The 18,937-nt window shown below is 40.0% G+C and overlaps 1 protein-coding gene across 4 annotated transcripts in view; it reads right to left on the bottom strand.

Annotated features, from left to right (window-relative positions):
- LOC117439815 (protein EFR3 homolog B) overlaps positions 1-15,052 on the bottom strand; it is a 48,253-nt gene extending 33,201 nt beyond the window's left edge. For 2 of the 4 annotated variants that reach the window (XR_004551195.1, XM_034075906.1), the window contains exons 1-3: positions 13,231-13,826; positions 2,868-2,944; positions 707-834 (exon numbers count right to left, since the gene is read on the bottom strand). Coding sequence is in view for 3 of the 4 variants with exons in the window: in XM_034075906.1 (XP_033931797.1) it covers positions 707-834; positions 2,868-2,944; positions 13,231-13,330 (305 nt within the window). In the remaining variant the exon portion in view is untranslated. Of the gene's footprint in view, positions 1-706; positions 835-2,867; positions 2,945-11,160; positions 11,436-13,230; positions 13,827-14,303; positions 14,444-14,924 lie in introns of those variants that run through there. The other 2 variants (XM_034075907.1, XM_034075908.2) reach the window with 2 other exon arrangements.
- Positions 15,053-18,937: the final 3,885 nt, after the last annotated feature.

Genomic DNA, 18,937 nt, shown 5'->3' with positions numbered 1-18,937 from the left:
TACACAACTCTTATTATTATTATTGAAATATGACCGGTAAGTTTCAAATTTGTCCGGTAAAATAAATTCTGCCCGGACATTTGACCGGCGAGAAAAAATCCTAGCGGAAACCCTGATATAGATAACAGATTATAGCAAGACTCTGCCAAATGTTAATGTAATCTGTGCAAGCCGTTTGCATTGGCGAGATCATCACAGCGCGTCCTAGCCATGAGTCATAAAGACAACAACTTCTGTGGCATTTAGAGTAGGTACAGAGAGTGAAGAGAAATAACCGTTGATGAACCTAAAGCCGTTTTATGTTGAAAAACACGACCGCTTGCCCCTTTTACTTGGCTACTTTGTATGCAGTCATTATAGAGTGCAGAAAAGGTTCAAGAAAACAAATATTTGGTATAAATGCAATGGCATAATTGTACAGTTCTCTATAGAGTTTGCATGTGGGATATATGATAAATGTATACTATTAGACTGGTCCTTTAAAGCATCTCTTTGATGGAAGGCAATTCCAGGCACCACTTTTCTTATTAATTCATAGCAAGATAACCTCCATTTCTTAGAATAAGTTATATTTAATAGCTTCAACTTTGCTGAATTTAAGTTTAATGTGTGGCAGATTATAAATACTATGCAAAATGTCCAAGCAGAGACAGCCAAGATGTCTTTTGAAAACGGTTTTGAACTGTGCTTGACGGAAGATGCTCACCCGTATCTGTGTCGGGCCACATCCCTCGACAATCTCTCAGACAGGTAGGCTCCGATACGGTCCAGCTTCTCTGGAGCTGACAGGGCGTAGAACGTCAGCTTCTCCATGTTGGCCTTCACCAGACCATCCTGCCAGGGTGATGGGGGGAGATAGAAAGAAGGGGTGAAAACAAGACGAAGGAAAAACATTTTACAAGGTTTAAAATCCTTAAAGAGTAGATTACTAAAGATGAGAATACAGTCGCTCTCGGATTGACATGAAGCTGGTATGTCCACTAGGGCTGTGCATTGTTAACATCCAGTGCACAAAGGATTGTATGCAGGTAAGAGAGAAGAATTGTTGATATTATTTGGTACTGGCTTGTTCAAAAGGCATTGAGTACCGACACCCAATGTCTACTAAACGAAGAGGCAACTGGTTAAGACACGTGTGTTGACTTCCACTGAGAAAGAATACATGTTATATTCCATAAACATCTCTGAGCTGATAGTGTGTGTATTCCTCCTCAAAAACAAAATTGAAAGAGTATAACTAGTCCACCAAGTTTCACCTCCTACTCCAGCCCTTGACCTACTTCTCTGCTCAGTTTGGTCAGGCGGGGAGAGAGCTAAATAATGTTTACAGTCCATTGACATCTAGTTGACATTCAGGCAGGAGCCAAAACATGAAGTCAATGAAATAGCAACACCCACAAACAGAAATATATAAGACCGTTATGTTTTGGAGACATGGGAACAGATGTGTACACTTTAAGTATTCTGTAGGTAGCTATGTAAGGCAAAAATATCTTCAAAAATAATAACTGTTATACATGGGCATCATTCATCATTATTTATATCATTAACAGCCAAGGAAAAATAATCATATTTTTATTTTCCATTTCTGAAATGTTGAACCCTCAGCTGGGGATCTGTGAGCTAAATTATGACTTGTAATATTTACACAGGTGTTACTGCTTCATTGAAGATGGCTTTGTGAAGTTTTCCAGTGAGCAACGACACAGCACAATACCAGGACCCTGAAACCGGAGCAGGAACAATTCTCATGCTGTGAAAAAGGGTCTATTCCTCTCATCAGAGGGTTATTTCAGAGGTCAGCACGGGGCAAAAGCTCTGATTTGTCTGCTTATCAAAAACATCCTGTGGCTGGAAATCCATCTCCGATCACACAGCCAGAATATTGCAGCTGTCAACAACCTGCAGTTTTAAAAGTTGATTTGTTTTTGTTCAATCATGTTGTAGTTCTGTGGAAAAACGGTGCAGGCTTCTGTTGACTCTTCCCAGTGATACACTCCAGTCATATGCACTCCAATTTAAAACTAGTAATGTATCCTACTGTGGGGACATTCTGACACATGGAGAGCCTATATTTAGGCTTCTTACCACCAATTATCTGGGAGAAACACAGCAAATGTGAATGGAACACACCCACATGGACACCATTTGTGAGTAAATGTTATTAGATGGATTCATTATTCCCAAGCTGCTGGGATTTCGGTAGTTACGGTCTCATCCACAGCTGATTAGAGCCAAATGTAAGACCAGTTGTGGGCGCACAAAGAGCAGATGCACACACACAAAACAGCGAAATGAGGTCTGCTTGAAACAGTATGTCCCGCATACTGCAGTTTTGGCCGAGAACTGATTGGTAAAGTGGGTTACTGCAGTAGCAAAGAGGCACTTGTGAAAAGTTTCCTCTGCAACAAATCAGCTGCTTCTTCTCCATCCAAATGAATTCTCTTTACGAGTCATCTGTATCAGACCTCAAACGCTAGAAAAGAAAGGGTATGTGGCTCGATACCAACAGCTTTGAAGAAGATAGTTACATCTGAGGCTGTTTGTGATGTTTTCTTACCACATCTACCCACTCTTCCTACTTGAAAGGCAATATCATAATAACAATGCGTTTATATTTACCTGGCAGCGACCACAGATGGAAAGCTGAATCTGATGTTCTTGTTTGTATTCAACCTAATGAGCTATTGAAACTTATACAGAGACAGTGTTCCTCTTTAAAAAGAATTGCAATAATGTGGCATTGGCAAGAGGCAAACCATTTATATATAGGAGCATAAAGAAGAGAGTTCACAACTTCAGACAATAAAAATAACCATTTAGGTTCAGAAAGGCATTAGAAAAACAAAGTCACTTGAGCTTCTCACCTCTGGGTCTTCTGGGAAGATGTTGTCGACCAGTCTCTTGTAGCGAGGCCTGAGCGCCCCGCAACAACCACAAACCCCTGAGGATGTAAAAGAGATGACAGAGATTAGACTTGTGCAGCATGACTGTCAGAAAAGCAATAAAAACAAAGAGAAATAACAAGCAAACACGTCCATTTCTTTTTCATCCATCTCTCCTCTATTCGTCTGCCCCGTGTAAGCCTTTCCAAACGAAAGAACACAGTCCAGAAATAATAAGGTACGTTTGAAATCAGCCACTTGTTCAAAGGGGAAGATTGCAGACTCCACATAATGACTTCACCTTAATAACACACTGTATCACCACTGAAGTAGTGGTGGAAAATGAAGTGATGTAAAAATAAGTAATCAAGCATTGAGATTAAACGATGAATTAGGAACAATCATTTAACACATGCAGTGGTGTAGTGGGCGTTGGACCCGGGGGTACGCCGTACCCCCACTTATTTGGAGCATGATCTTTTTTTTAATAGTCTAATAAATATAAAATCATTGCCAGTCTTATCAGTTGCAAGTGTGTATTTGTTGTAATAATGACAAAAACATAATACATTTCACAGTAGGCCTAATTATAATAAAAAATAAAAACGATTTCCTTAAAAAAAATTATGATTCGTCATCACGCTCGTGACCCCGTGGCAAGCTGGGGGGGTGTCACACACACCCACGGCCAGCTCGCCGATTTTGCGGCAGCTCTTTCCTTCAAGAACGCTAACGAAAAAGCTCTATAATGGCAGGAAGACCTTTTTTTGCTTGACTTCTTTTCTAAAAAGAATATAATTCACAAGAAGAAAGAGGCTAGCAGCACCGAAGCTACAAGTGAAGCTGCTACTAGTATTTCATCATCAGAAGAGCCGCCTAAAGACGTGGATAATGATAATACTAGCACTAACGTTAACGTTAGCTGCGCTAGCAACGTTCCCCTGGCTAGCTCAAGCTCACCTTTCCCAGAGGTATGGACGGAGGAGATGTGGCGGAGGAAACAAGAGGCATACCCGTGGATAGACTGCAAAGCTTGTTCATCCATTTCGGATTTATCAGTCTTTAAAACGCAAGGGGTGTGTGTGTGTGTGTGTGTGTGTGTGTGTGTGTGTGTGTGTGTGTGTGTGTGTGTGTGTGTGTGTGTGTGTGTGTGTGTGTGTGTGTGTGTGTGTGTGTGTGTGTGTGTGTGTGTGTGTGTGTGTGTGTGTGTGTGTGTGTGTGTGTGTGTGTGTGTGTGTGTGTGTGTGTGTGTGTGTGTGTGTGTGTGTGTGTGTGTGTGTGTGTGTGTGTGTGTGTGTGTGTGTGTGTAAAGCAGCGCTGTCTGCTTATTTGCAATGTAGGCTAGGCCTAATCAGAATAATTTCAAGTCCAGATTCAATGTTTGCATTAGTAAGCTATATATATTTTTCGTTTTGTTTATTTAATAAGTTAATTTCAGGACAACTTTGGGAATTTTGTTTGTTTGTTATGAGTTTTAAATACATTTTGAAAGTGGAGATAGAGAGAGAAGCAGCGCTGTCTGCTTAGTTGCAATACTGTAGCTTATGCAATTTAGGCCTATCAATTGTTTATATAACTTATGTGCCTGTGTGTCCATGGTTTTGAGTCTGCGTGTGTTGAGCGCAGCGCCGTATGCTTTTTGCAGTACAGTAACTAAAGTAGGACTAAGCATACCGGTAGTTTCTGTGGACCTGTCTGCCCGTTTTGTGAGTGCACTGCGCGCGTGCGCACTTGTGTGGCATTGTTTGGGATGACCTCATTAAAATAGCGTCCCCCCAGTAAAAAAATCCCCACTAACATGTAGCGGTAACAACCGTAAAATGTAACAACCGTAAAATGTGTTGGCAAAGAAGTCGCAGCTAATCAAATACTGAAGGGTAAGCTAACGAGCAACTATTGATAACAGCCTCGTCTCAGCAGTGCTACTGTTATGGTCCTATTAAAAGTGGCACACTTGAATATAAGTGTACACATCGCTCATGTTATGAAGTGCTGGGGGTTTCTAGCCTGTGGAGAGTGCCAGGTTAAAATTAAAATGAGCGGCTGACGTGCAGAGAAGCAGGGTATTTCTAGGAGAGGTGCTGAATGTGGATGGATAATGTAAACTGACAGAGCTCTGTTAATAGATTTAATTGAATCAGGTCAAAAATAAAAGCAAGCATCCAGAAAACTGCATTGTCAAATTCTCTGCAAGAATGCCAAATGATGAATTGATATCGCCAGATTAAAAACATGGAGCTTCTGATAAACAGTCCCTTGGCCTAAGTGACTGTAATGCTGTGGGAATGCATTTGAGAAAAAGCCGGATATTGACGAAATGTGGTCACAAGGCATTTACAATCACAACATTGCGACTCAGATATGACACACACACACACACACACACACACACACACACACACACACAGAAGAGAAAAGTGCAACACAGTGAAGAGTGATTTCTCTGACTTTGCATTGAGGAGAAAGGCAAGCAAGGCAGCGAAGAGAGAACTGGATTGTGATTGGTCGAAGGAATTGAGCAGTGGTGAGTCATAAGGAGACACTGAGAGAATGAAGAAAAAAAAACAAATGCATCATTCAACCGTTGTTGCAGCTCAGGATATTATTTACTTGCTCACACCAAATAAAGGCTATTTGAGTTTAGGAGATATGAAAGCTGATGACAAAAAGTAGGCCATCGTGCTTTCAGCAATGCAGTCACGTTTAATGAAGTGTTTGAGAGGCTGACACTTTAAATAGAGATAGCAGAAATCTAGTTAATATAAAGACAAATGAAAAACAATCTGCAAAGAAACATTTTCCTCTTTCCTTCCTCCCTCCTTCCTCCCTCCTCACTTCCTTCTCTTCTCCCACAGGAAAAATGTTTCATTATTCATTATTTTTACTTTGTGGTTAAACAGATTGGAGCATTTTTTGCTGATGGTGCACGAAAAACCTATTCTGAGAGCATACTGACCCGACATTTACAGGATAGCCAGATGCCTCACAGTGTGCTCTATCCAACATAAGACAGATTCTCCGTGGAGTCGTCACATCAGGACTACAGTTGATCTTTTAACTGCACCTACAAATTGTATAGGAACTCTTCAACCAACCCATACAGCCAGAGACGAGCCTTGTGATCAACGCTGTTCACACTCTGAGACACACAGACTGTAACACAGGTGTAACATGTTCTCAAAATCACACAATTCATTTTTTCAAAATAAAATGGACCAATTATGCCCATTTCACAGATGATTGAGGCAACAAGCTGCCATGTGCCTGACTCACCAGTGCAAATGGATGAGCTGAGCCCAGCTGTAACAACACTTTGCTACACACAACCCAGATACATGCACCACAGAAGATATAGCACATTGCTAGTTTTCCATCTGGCGTCCATGGGCATGTATATACTGCACATATATAACATTAAAAGCATCATTCCAAATGTATAAATGTATTAATAAGTAGGATAGGATTTACCCTATTTATTTCAACCTTGTTTTAAAGAGTGCAAAAACCAGAGTTTGGTTTGTCTGTTTTGAGCTACTGTAGGTACATGGAGAACCTGCTCTCTATGTAGATATGAAGGGCTACTTCAAAAGACAACAATTCTCAGTTTCAGGTGATTTTATTATTATAAAAAGCAGATATGAAGTTATGAATACCATTTTCCAATACGTCCCACTAAATACTACACTGGCCCTTTAAATAGACCTAGATCTAGACTAAATATAGTAACATACCTAAGGAAACGATGAAAGAAAACACACACAACACTTTCTGCCCTTGCGGTACAAAGCACCGACGCAAAATATTAGAATAGGGCAGCAACTTAACTGCTATTAGCTGAAAACACATACATTTGGCTGCATTTCATTTGATCTTTTTTATCCAAAGCACACTGACTGACCAATTCAGATACTAACACACCAATGGCAGAAAGCTACATTGCAATATGAGGGTTGACGGTTATGCCCAAGGACATGAGGACAGGAAGACAAATGACCAACCCACGATGGCCCCTGCTACGTCCTAAACCACAGCCAATGCAGCAGCGCTCTGTTCTGGGCTACGTTTCTGCATTCCCTGCCCTTCTGGTATGTTATCATTGACCCACACTTGGGAGTAGGGCAGCCAGTACAGGCAGGATGTCCTTGAAAAGCCTTTTAATCGAGCAACATGCATATTTAGTGCCTTAATCACTTAAAAGCCGCTCTGTTTCAAGGCCTCTGAAAGTTCTACTGAAGTCCGCAGCAGGAGCTCGGCTGGTGCTTATCTTTGAGAGTGGCGTGTCTATTCATAGTGCTGCTCCACTCTCCTCCATCACTTCAAATACTAATGAGGCCTCTGCACCCCTCCTTCCCTCTGTCCCTTCCTCCTGCACCCACTGAGCCTCCCTCTCGCACCTTCTCTCATCCTCTCGGTTGGCCCGGGGCTTGAGTGTAGGAGTCGCCGATGAATTAATGAAAATGCAGCGGGTCCCAGGAGTAGAGAGGAAAGGGTGGAGGACAAAGAGTGACAGAGATACAGGCGGCTGAAGAGGAAAAAGAGACAGAGATGGAAGTGTGATGGGGGAGGTGGATGGTGAGTCACAGATTAGCGCTACTTATTGCATCTCCTTGTCCAGCACAAATCTGCCCTCTCTCTGTCAACAGTAGAGAGACAAGATTTTTGGGGAGGAATAGTCAGATGGCGTAAGAAAAAGTTTAATACACTTTTAGGTCTATTGTGTCTAAAATCCACAACCGTTTTAACAGCTGAGTGGGTGTAGCAATGTACATGTTATTTCCCCCTCTTCTGGCACACTGCAAGCATCCACATTTTCCATTAAGCAATTTATATTCCTAAATTCCTTTTTTGCATGAATTTAAAGTGGCTGCCATTTCTGTTGGTTAGCTCATAAGCTAGTGGCATGTGTTGTGGGAATGTATTTATCAATCGAATCGAATAGAGTTTGGGTTGCATATTTAAACACAGAGAAAGGTGGGGAAAACCTTGGCGATAATGAAAGGAGAATTCTGGAAGTTTAGGGAGGCAGTATCAGTATGTTCTCAATTCACAGAAGTTGAAGGTCATACCGTTTGGTGCACAGAGAGCGTAACTAACAACATTGCAACAAATCGTCTCAACAAGAATTTCCCCAACTCTTAGCAAAGACGTGAAAGCCAGTAAATAAAGATAACAATTAAGAATCACACAGTGTTATTATAAAAGTAAGTAAATGAGCATAATTATTTTCTTTTACACATGCCATATACATTATTTTACCGTCTAAACTGTTTTTTATTGAACAGAGGGCAATTCATCATTCAGAAAAAATATAGTTTTAGGATTTTCAGAGGCTTGATAAAAAGCAGTTTGTGTTACGGTTGCTTAAGTGGCACTGGTCAATAAAACAACAAATGCTATAGGACTGCAACTTATGATCATATTCATTATCAGTTAGTTCATTTCTGTTCTTTTGACAAGCTGATTAATTGTTGTTTTCCAAAAGCCAAAGATGATGTCTTCAAATTTCTCGCTATACCCATAAACAGTACTAAACCCAAAGACCTTCAGTTTAAAACTTATAAAAAGGAGAAAAGTAAATACTCAGATTTGAGCGGCTGAAAGCTGTGTTTTTAGTTTTTGCATCTTTGCATGATAAAAGACTGAACGAATATTCAATTTTGCGATTTGTTGTCAATTTATTTCCAATTGACAAGTTGATAAATTGTTGCAACTCTAAAAAGCTACTGCAATAATTGTAAACATTAACATATTCTGTACCTCAAGTTATTGTGCTGCAAAACCATGTTTGTGTTGGAAATGACTCTAGAGAACACTGTATAGCTGCAGAGTTGTGCTTGGTTTGAGTTGTTAAGTGTTTCTTGTGTTAATAATGGTGGGTTCGAGTGGAAAAAAGCTAAAAGAGATCAGCAGGGTGGGTGGACAAGAATGTGTCAGCTGTGAAAAACACACACACACACACACACACACACACACAGGGGGGTCTCACGACTTCCACCCACTTGGCATGGCCGGCTGACAACACATTTAGGGGCTGGACACCAAGCGACTCAATACACACTCGCACATAAACCCACACAAACATGCTCGCACACATCGAGTAGGACGGAACAATTAATTACTGGTTAATGTTGGGAGACAGAACAAGATAATAGAGAGAAGGCGGACATCTCTGCAGCCTGGTGCAACTTTGCCCAGAGCGATGTCTCTTACATGTTACACTGATTGGATGCTAAGCTACACATCCACGCAGAATGTGTGCATTACGTGTACACATGTGTGGGGGTCTCCACCCCTTCAGATCACTATAGCAAGGAGCCAGCCAATCACAATGCTGTTTTTATAGCCGTAACAATGGGCTGGTACATTAACAGATTACACTCTCCATTTCCCCCAGGATGTCAGCTTAACGCTTCCCACATTAGGGTGAGAGAGAGATAGAGAGATGGGAGAGAAAATGCATCTGGAAGCGAGAAGAAGGAGAGGCAAACAAGAAAATACATAGCTCTGAAAGACATGTTTGTGCATGAGAAACAAAACATGACTAATAAAAAGGAATACTCTTGTCTTTTCTTTCTTTATTATTTTAAAATCCTCCACACTTTCTGAGTGTAAATAGAGCTAATGCCTTGTTGGCAACACAATAAAAAGGAATTTATCTTGATGATATAAAAGTCAAACTTATTACAATAACACACACTAACAGGAGTGTGTGACAAGTAGCATATCTTGCTGCACCTGCTGTCCTGGAGCTGCTCTGCTGGACCAGAAGTCACGTGGCTGATAAAACAGGGTAAATATAGTCCTGCATGGAGCATATCAAACACATGTAGGATCTATGCGTGTTCATGTTTGTATGTTTGAGTGGTCGGGTCTGCAAGAGACAGAGCACCATCACCGGCATCAATACACATCAGCTTCACATCAGCTTCACCTCAGGGGACCGACCAAGTCTTGCTATTTTTATATCAGCAAACAAGGACGGGCAAAACGTCTTTAAACAGAAGATTCACGTGGTAAAATACGAGCACACGCAAGAATCTGTAAATACGCAGAGGGAAGTGTAAGGCTGTCCCTCAATGAGTTTGGGAGAGCTGTATAGAGCTGAAGAGAGGAGGTGGGTATCGTTCAGGAGAGGCTGACAGCATTAAGCGTGACAAAGAGGAAAAAATGTGAATTTGTGTCACTCTGGCATGGAGATAATGACAGCAATTGAAATGTGTTGCGTGTGTTACCACAACATCCATCTACCCCCTCTCTCCTTCTGTATCTTCAGGCTATAGACACGCTGCACGCAGAAACATACACAGTACATCATTTTCAGCCATAAATCCATGTGCAAGTATTATTCAAAGCACACACTCCACCGAGAGTGGGTGGAAGCAAACATGGCTGGTATTATGCGACCAACATACTGATGTACAGAACCAGCTGCCAACAAATCCTCATGACACAAGGCCGATCCGACACACTATGAATCACAGTCAAACAGGCACTGAAACTGGGCTATGAGGGACTCAAGCCCAGAGAGCCACATTTCCATACAGGAGCTCAGCAGAGCGACGCACTCTGTCTGACTGAGCTAGCTCTTCCAGTCTGCAGGGTTAGCCTACTTAGCCAAGCATTTTTCCATCAATAGTCTCGAAAGTCAAAGCAAAGCTAACTACATTTTTAATTAGCGCTAATCAATTAACCATATATCAACATGTCAATAAAAACAACATAGCTACAGAAAACACTAACACCAAACACATTTTAACATGATCTTAAAGTTTTACAGAAAAGTACCAATAATTAAAGCTTCCAACCGCACATATACTATACCTGTTTTCAAGGAAACATGAATTTATCATGTGCAACCCAAAATAGCTAGGAAATGGGAAAAACGATAAGAAAACATACATACATATATAACTACAACAGTGAGCTGAATATTTTACAAGTGTAGAGAACATACTGTTATCACTTCATACAACAAAGGAAGTCATTTGATTAAAAAGTGTTCAGATCAAAGAAGTGTCCGGTACCGAAAATAAACCTCTTCAAAGCGGTGTATAAGCTATAAATAGAGCAGTATCCTCATAATAGTCCAAGTTCATATAATGCGCTTTTAGTCAGTTGCAGTCTATCACAAGAAAGCTAAGAGGAAACGTGTTGGTAGAATGTAGGAAAACTGGCTGAACGCTGCATGCTTTATGTACATTACTCACATACTTACAAAGCCTTAAACACACACACACACACGAATACACATAGGAAGAATTATTGTAATTCTTACCGTACATCCTTCGTGATGCTGGAATCTCTCACTACAAATGGTTATTTTTTCTCAATGCAGCTTCAGTAGCTCATACAGACATACTGCTGTGCCAAGAGGCACTGAAAACGCACACAAACACCGCTCACTCTGGTATAAATGCCTGCACGTGTGCATGGAGCTAAAATGCGCACCGTGATTGGTGCAGAGCTCGGACCGATGCACTGAATTACACACACTTTTCCTGCCGTGCAGACACTCGCACACACACGCGCACGAAAGGGGGTTGAAAGGCAACGTCAGAGAAGCGTGCCGTGATGACCTTGGATTTTCCTGTTCGTCTTCTGCAACAGCGCTCCTTCTGAAGGGGCAGTGCAGATTTCACATGCAGGCACACACATACAAACACCCCCCCCCCCACTTCAGATCATTCTTCTCAGTTGCATAGAAGGAAACAGAGACAAGAGGCGGATGGGGAGAGAATAAGAAAGAAATATGCACCACAGGGATGGATAGGGAGAAGACCTCCCACCCACGCAATTTTCCTCTCTCCACCCCCTACCAGCATCACCCTTTCCCTCCTCTCCGTCATTAATCCACGCATGCTTCCTGCTCTACTTACTTTCAGTTTTCCCTATATGCATAGGCAACTTTCTACAAAATGTCTTTCCTTTTTTACTAGCCAAATACCAAAATGTCTTTATTAATAAAACCATGTTTACTGGTATTTGCTTCTTTATATTTCAAACCGTGAAATATTATAATTTTCAATATTTTCCTATTGACTCAATCTCTTCCAGGTTTAATTTTCCAAAACCATAGTAAATAAATACAATACTGTTCAGCAGCTGGCTCACTCATGAGCAACACTTTCAAATCAATGTGCTTGTCTACATTACACAACACAACCATAAAACTGTGACAAACATTAAACCCAGACATCCACATTATTGGCTCTAATGCAACAAAAAAATCAGTGAAACCATGAACCTGGAGATGCTGCAATGTCCTTGTAAAAGCATGAACGAGTGTTGAAATTAAATGTATGGACTGAAGAAAAAAAATAGTTCTCAGTTGGGCAGCTAATAAAAAATATATATTATATCTTATTTTGTTATGTTATACTAAATTATATTACATTCCCTGGGCACCGTTCAAAATGGCAGCACACTGCTCCTAACACAGGATGGGTCAAATGCAGAGAAACAATTTCCCCACGAGGGATTAATAAAAGTCCATCTTATTTATTTTTTATTATTACAAAATGATATTATAGATAGCTGAAGTTCCTCTCTATACTTACTGTGAACTTTTATTTTATTGGATAAAATAACAGGACTCCGGTACAATATCACTTCAATAATTAATCATCATAATCATTTACAATAAAGCTTTGTTTTCCTACATCTTGCATGCCGGAAATGTTGCTATAAGCAATATTCCCTTTGGAGCTATAAGCATCTCTTTTATTCTGATGGAAGAACTGTTCTTTTCAAACAGAGATTTCATCAGTGTAAGATTATATGAAAGAAAGTACACACGAAAGTACACACACACACACACACACACACACACACACACACACACACACACACACACACACACACACACACACACACACACACACACACACACACACACACACACACACACACACACACACACACACACACACACACACACACACACACACACACACACACACACACACACACACACACACACACACACACACACACACACACACACACACACACACACACACACACACACACACACACACACACACACACACACACATAGCCAGTCAACACTGTTTAACAGCAACCTGTGCTAAATACCACAGCCAGTGTTCCTCTTTATGTTGACTTACTCAAGGGTTTAAGTTCCTTTTGTAATCGATCAAATAAACTGTATCCATTTTACAACACAGGAAGTGGCTCATAGCAAATCAGACCTCCAACATTCAATTTAAGTTATTTTTACAACATAACATATTTTAGAAGCACATGGAGAAAGCACCTTTTAAGTGAAATAATTCCTTGTTCAAGAGACGGAGAAGGAGCCAGAGGAAGTGGTGTTATCACTCACCCTTGCCAATGCGATGGTCCAGAAGGGTACGACAGTCCAGTGCCAGCCTCTGAGAGGCCGGGACATCAGGCGCAGGCAAGGGCATGGCAGGCAAACACATGCAACACCCAACAAGCACACACACAGACACACACTACTCCTTTTATCGACACAGTAAACCTCCAAAAAGCTAAAACTGAAAACCTTAATGCAACAGAATAAGCAGCAGACTACAAATCCCTTATTCTCTGGTTATAATATGTTTGTTTAATTACCTATCAACGCTAACGGAAAATGTTACCACCAACTACTTCAAAATTCCTTGACAGAAAAGCTCAATTCAATACTATACTCACTGACATGTATCCACAACTTCCCAGTTTGGACGCAATAAACATTAGACACATACACTTGTCCTAAAAGACGAGCCTGAACAGAAAAGCCAACTCAAACTTCACTTTCAAAAAGTTTCCAACTGGAACAAATTTCCAAATGTACTTCCTGCAGACCACCAGCTTGCATGTCCCTGTCTTGAGGCTTCTCAGTGATGTATCTTGGTTCATAGGCAGATTGAAGTATTAACGAAGAGATTAGCGATTAGTCCGTCAATAGCAGCTCTGCTCTCTGTGTGCGCGCCTCTCTCATTAATAAACATCTCACTGACACAATGGTACTCACTATCCACCCAAAGTCTCTCTCTGGGTGAAAGGGACAGGGAGACACAGAGAGAGGAGGATGGAGAGAGAGGGGCACTGTGGGACAGCCATTCAGTCAGTGGGTTTGAGGTTCAAGGAATGTATCTATCAGTAGATGCCAACACAGGCTAAATGTCTGGTGAGAGATTTTTCAGTGCAAATTCACACATAACACTCGGGAATAGACACATCATTCACACCAACACCTAGAGCACTGATGCAGAGCTTCTCTCACTAAACATTTTCACAATCAGCTGTCTCCATATGGGGTTTGGGATCAGGCAGCTCAGACAACTAGTATTAATCCAACTTCTTCAGCAGTGTGCTACATTGAATGTATAGTGCCGTAAATACGTCCTCAAGTATAGTACAGGTGTTTAATAGTGTGGTGTTCCCCACCTGTCATGTTGGAAGCTTGTCACAAGGCGGTGCTGCTCTTCCAGGTCCACAGAGGCACTGAGGTTTGAGGCACTTCAGCCCCAAACTGAGTCTCCAAAGGCGCTTCGAAAAATCAGGAAAACCGCTGGATTGTCTTTGGCCTGTGGAAGTTAGTATGCCCAAATTAGCCGATGACCTAATAAATATTTTTGACATTAAAATGATATTTTAACCTAAATAAAAACGGGAAATACCCGGTGTTAAAGTTACCTGACACGTGAAAAGCAAGAGCGTATTTATAAAATATTGTTGTGACAGAAATCACGACACTTTCCAGTCAATTAATGTAAGGCTAATGTTAGCATAGCTAGCTGTTACATGTTTTCATTTAAATGTGTGCTCTCTGATAGTGTTTTAACCCCTGGATTTCAATAAGGTTTAGACGTAATGAAAACATACGGTTATATATGCATATGTTGTGTATATATATATACATAAAGTAACTATAATTCAGAGCTAGCATTCATCTATGCTAATAGCAAAGTATGCTATCGTTAGCTAGCTATCTGCCTGACTTGCTAAACGAGATTCCCCTGGCTGCGCGTATCACAACAACGTAAATAAATGTAAAAGATTACGTACCATGAAGTGAGGAAAATCCTTAAAGTGTGCGGCATACGTGCGGGTCCCTTCAGCCCCTTTGACTAAAGGTAAACTATTCAAAGACACATTTAGTAACAACCTTACTTACTGTTCCTCTGGTTGCTAGCTGTTAGTACTATGTGACAGCCCACCGATGGATAGTAGCTTTTGTCATGTTTGAACCAGGTTTGAACAAGTGCAGACTATTCGAAACACATTAGAAAGATTGATTGCATATCATGCAAATACTTCATCAGATGTTTATGGAAGACAATTTACGACAATGCGAGGACAACAATAATATCCTGTAACATATAATTATGAGAAACAATCTTGAAAAATGACATCGCAACCCATATTAATGAGAAACGTTGCCATTATTTTTTGACAATATGGTCACTTAATATGTCATTACTTTTGACAAATGCTTTAATTTCACAACAGTATGAATGTATTGGAATTTTTATAAATATCCTATATAAATTGAGTAATGTTGCTGATAGGGTAGGCTACTATCCACATTATCATTTGCTAAGTTACAGTCAATGGTATTATTTATGTGTGAAAAGAAACCAACGTCACAAAATTCTGATAGTAGTCTAATATGAAAAGTTATGTGATATAGGCTTAGTTTAATTTCAAGTATTTAAAAAAAAAGACAATGTTAATCTTGTGTTTGAATACATTGCTTTCAGAGGAATACAATTATCCCATGGTTAGACACTTTAATTTTAAATGATATCTCTTCCTGCCTTTTGGGTCAACAACATGCTTTCTCATAATCAGTGGATTTAGATTTGAACCTATTTTGTGCTAGCATTTCCTTTTAAATGATCATACATCATATATCCTAATTTCTGCAGAGCTGTTTAAGAGTGCAGCCATTCAGACAATGTCCTGCCTACTTTGTTTTCAGCAATGCAAGAATACATAACAATTATTTATGAGTGAAACGAAATTCAGTCTGACTATCAGGCTATAAAATAATTAATCAAAAATATGTATTCTTTATTCTCTGTATCTGTGGATGGGACATCCTGCTTTTGGAAATATTTGTCTTCTACCAGTTGGGGACAGCAGTGAGTCTGGAAAATCAGTTTGGAGATAAACCAGTCTTGGCGACAGACTTGGTGCTTCTCGGCAGACCACTAAAGCATTTAACTCCCAGGGTCTCTTATCCCCACTGAGCCATCAGATCCCTGAGTTGTTTATGTGACACTATTTTTGTTGTCTTCTGCTGCTGTTATCTCTTTAATTATTCAGCCCCTTTAAGATAGCAAATGTTGTGGGACTCTTTTTGAAAAGGATAATACCATCTTACTTATGTTGAGCTAATGACAGCTAAACTACAGCTAAGGGTTTTGGAGGTTTTTATTACAAGATAAACCTGTGACTACTACTAGTATTTATGTTTTTATTTCAGTACAAGAGTAGAAACTTAGTGATAGGACTGTGCAGAAAATGGGGAGTCCTAAAAGCTGACAGGTATTTCTAGATTGTTGCATGGATGGATTATAACATGGGCCTATTGGGGACAGGCCCAGATCACATGATGGCTATTAGCCTTACATTTCTTGTCGAACAAGCTCAGAGCTCTATCAAAATCCTATTAAAATGATAAAGGAAAAGTCTTTACATTAGCTTTGGACATATCATTTACATTTAAGGAAGCTTTATTCATTTTAAATAGGCATTTATTCCTGCAGGGTCATAAGGACCCAGTGCAAGATAAAGTTACAAGATAAACATGCCCAGTGCTCCTTATTATCACCCTACCATACAGGACTTCAATGTGTAGGTATATGGGCTGAAATCCATTGTGTCATAATCCTTTGCATGCTTATTTTTTGATTTGGCAAAACTCTTTGATTCAACACATTGAAGATTTTAAAACCCGAAATTATCGTGAAAGTGTTCCAGCAAAATCTCTGCACTGGTCTTTGTTTTACCTTGTCCCTAGTTGACCTGTACACACCTTCACCTTTGAGAGCTTTGTGAGACTGCCAACAAAAGCTATCATGCAATCACCATCTTCTTGAACTCTAAGAGTGTTACGACACACACATAACACAGTGCATCTGTGATACAACACCAATAGACGTTAATAGGTATTTGTGTCCAACTTAAGTGAAACGTTTAACAAGGTTAATTTGTAAGTTCTTTTTCAGGTCTGGCGTGAGTATGTGTGTGAATCACCTAATTAGAGGACAGCCAAAGCGGCTAGCATTAAATAACTACCTTACTTTGCATCATGCTCAACAACGCCCCTTATCTGTTCTAAAATCACGGTAAGCATGACTCCTTTGGCTTATTGCATAATTAGCATTATGTTTTTTACCTTAGCAAACGAATTCATCCCAACGCCCCCCTCAGGACACAAGCTAGTGAAGTGCCCTTCAAATGGAGTACCTAAATTAAATGACAGATGTGCCCATTATGAACTCAAAGAAGGGCTGTGTTATATCAGAACGATCACCAATGATTAACTCTTATGTTTCATCTCATAAATGTGCTTTACTATATACTTACCAAGTGTTAGATGCTGGTATTGGTTTTTAGCAGTTATAGTACTGTAGAACTAATTGCCTTAGACCCTTAGGCTATTTTTAGATGCACAGTAATCAGCAAGAAAGGTCTGAGCCACGCAGTCACGGTTGGACAGATGGGAATCCATTAGATCAGCCTAAGGGGCCTGGACGCAATTAGCAAAGCACGTCTCAAAAACTTTAACCAGCTTAAACCCGTAGGCACTCCAGACCCGTTGATGCTATCAGCCCAGTAAGTGCTCTTCCTCATTAATACTGAGGGATGGTTGTCTATTCCAACACACTTCCTGATATTGCTGTGCCTGATATTTCCTTTTTTGCTTTTGGTTCCTCCTGATAATTCAATTCCTCTCTTCTTATCTTACTGATACAATCAATCGCCGATGATGTGGTTATGTCATGATTTAAAAAAATATACTGTTGACAAACAACATGACAAAATAAGTGAACAAAAAAAAAGAAAGGTTTAAAGTACTGTTGGTCTAAATAGAGTAATTCATTTATGTGTTACACTTTAAATTAGGAAACACCATCACCAAATCCAGCACATTTCAAGGCAATTGTATCCATTACAGAATTACTACTTGACTTGTGATAACATTAACCAGCCTGAAGTAGCAGAAACCAGAATAAGACTGAAGTGACGACACTAAGCAACAAATTATATCACTGCTTTTAATATCTTCAATTAGACTCTTTAAAAAAATGTCAATCAATTATCTCCAATGGCCAACTTTTGTATAGGGTTAACTTTGTTTGTGTTATAGAGAAAACAATTAATAAAACATGGCAGAAAACCTCTTTGTCCTCGACAATCCTGTCTTGAAAAAGCAGATATAACAGTGGTTATAATTGCCTTAATAATTTCCCTATTGAAGTATTTCTAAGCCAATCAAGAAGCAACCACAGAGTATGATGAAGTGACATTAAGCACAAATATAATTGTGTGGAAATAGCATTTTAATCAGGACTGGAATGAAAAATTGTAACTGGAATGAAAAATTGTGAACCTGAAAAGCATTTCACCTCAGGGTTCTGTTCCCATGTGTGTGATTATTCAGCGTCATGCTTGAACAGCCTGGCCTTGTAGGCTTTAGGTAATGTTTGAACTTTTTGCTCTTATGGCTCTAATGCATATTGACATAGCCAAGAGCATGAAGGCAATATTGAGGCATTAACTCTGCTTTTAATCTCTTTGAATGGGAGTACATTAAAAAGAAATATGAAGAGTATAAAAGAGAGAGCAAATTAAAAAGCATTTATTGTAATTCTATTTCAATAAAATGTCAACTGTGATTTTAAAGGTTAAGTTGACTCGGTCAAAGGTTGACATCGTTGCAATTATCTTAAAGTTGTCCTGGTGCCAATGATCAGCTTTGTAGGCCAGTGAGAGTGGCTGCTGACTGGCAAATCCTCTTTGCACTCTTCACTCCTGCTGTTCTCCTTCAGTGCAGTTGTTGACTTCAT

Source organism: Pseudochaenichthys georgianus, chromosome 24 (assembly GCF_902827115.2).
Source record: "Pseudochaenichthys georgianus chromosome 24, fPseGeo1.2, whole genome shotgun sequence".
Taxonomy (NCBI): domain Eukaryota; kingdom Metazoa; phylum Chordata; class Actinopteri; order Perciformes; family Channichthyidae; genus Pseudochaenichthys; species Pseudochaenichthys georgianus.
Note: the sequence above shows the minus strand (reverse complement) of the source record. Positions and strands in the feature narration are given on the sequence as shown.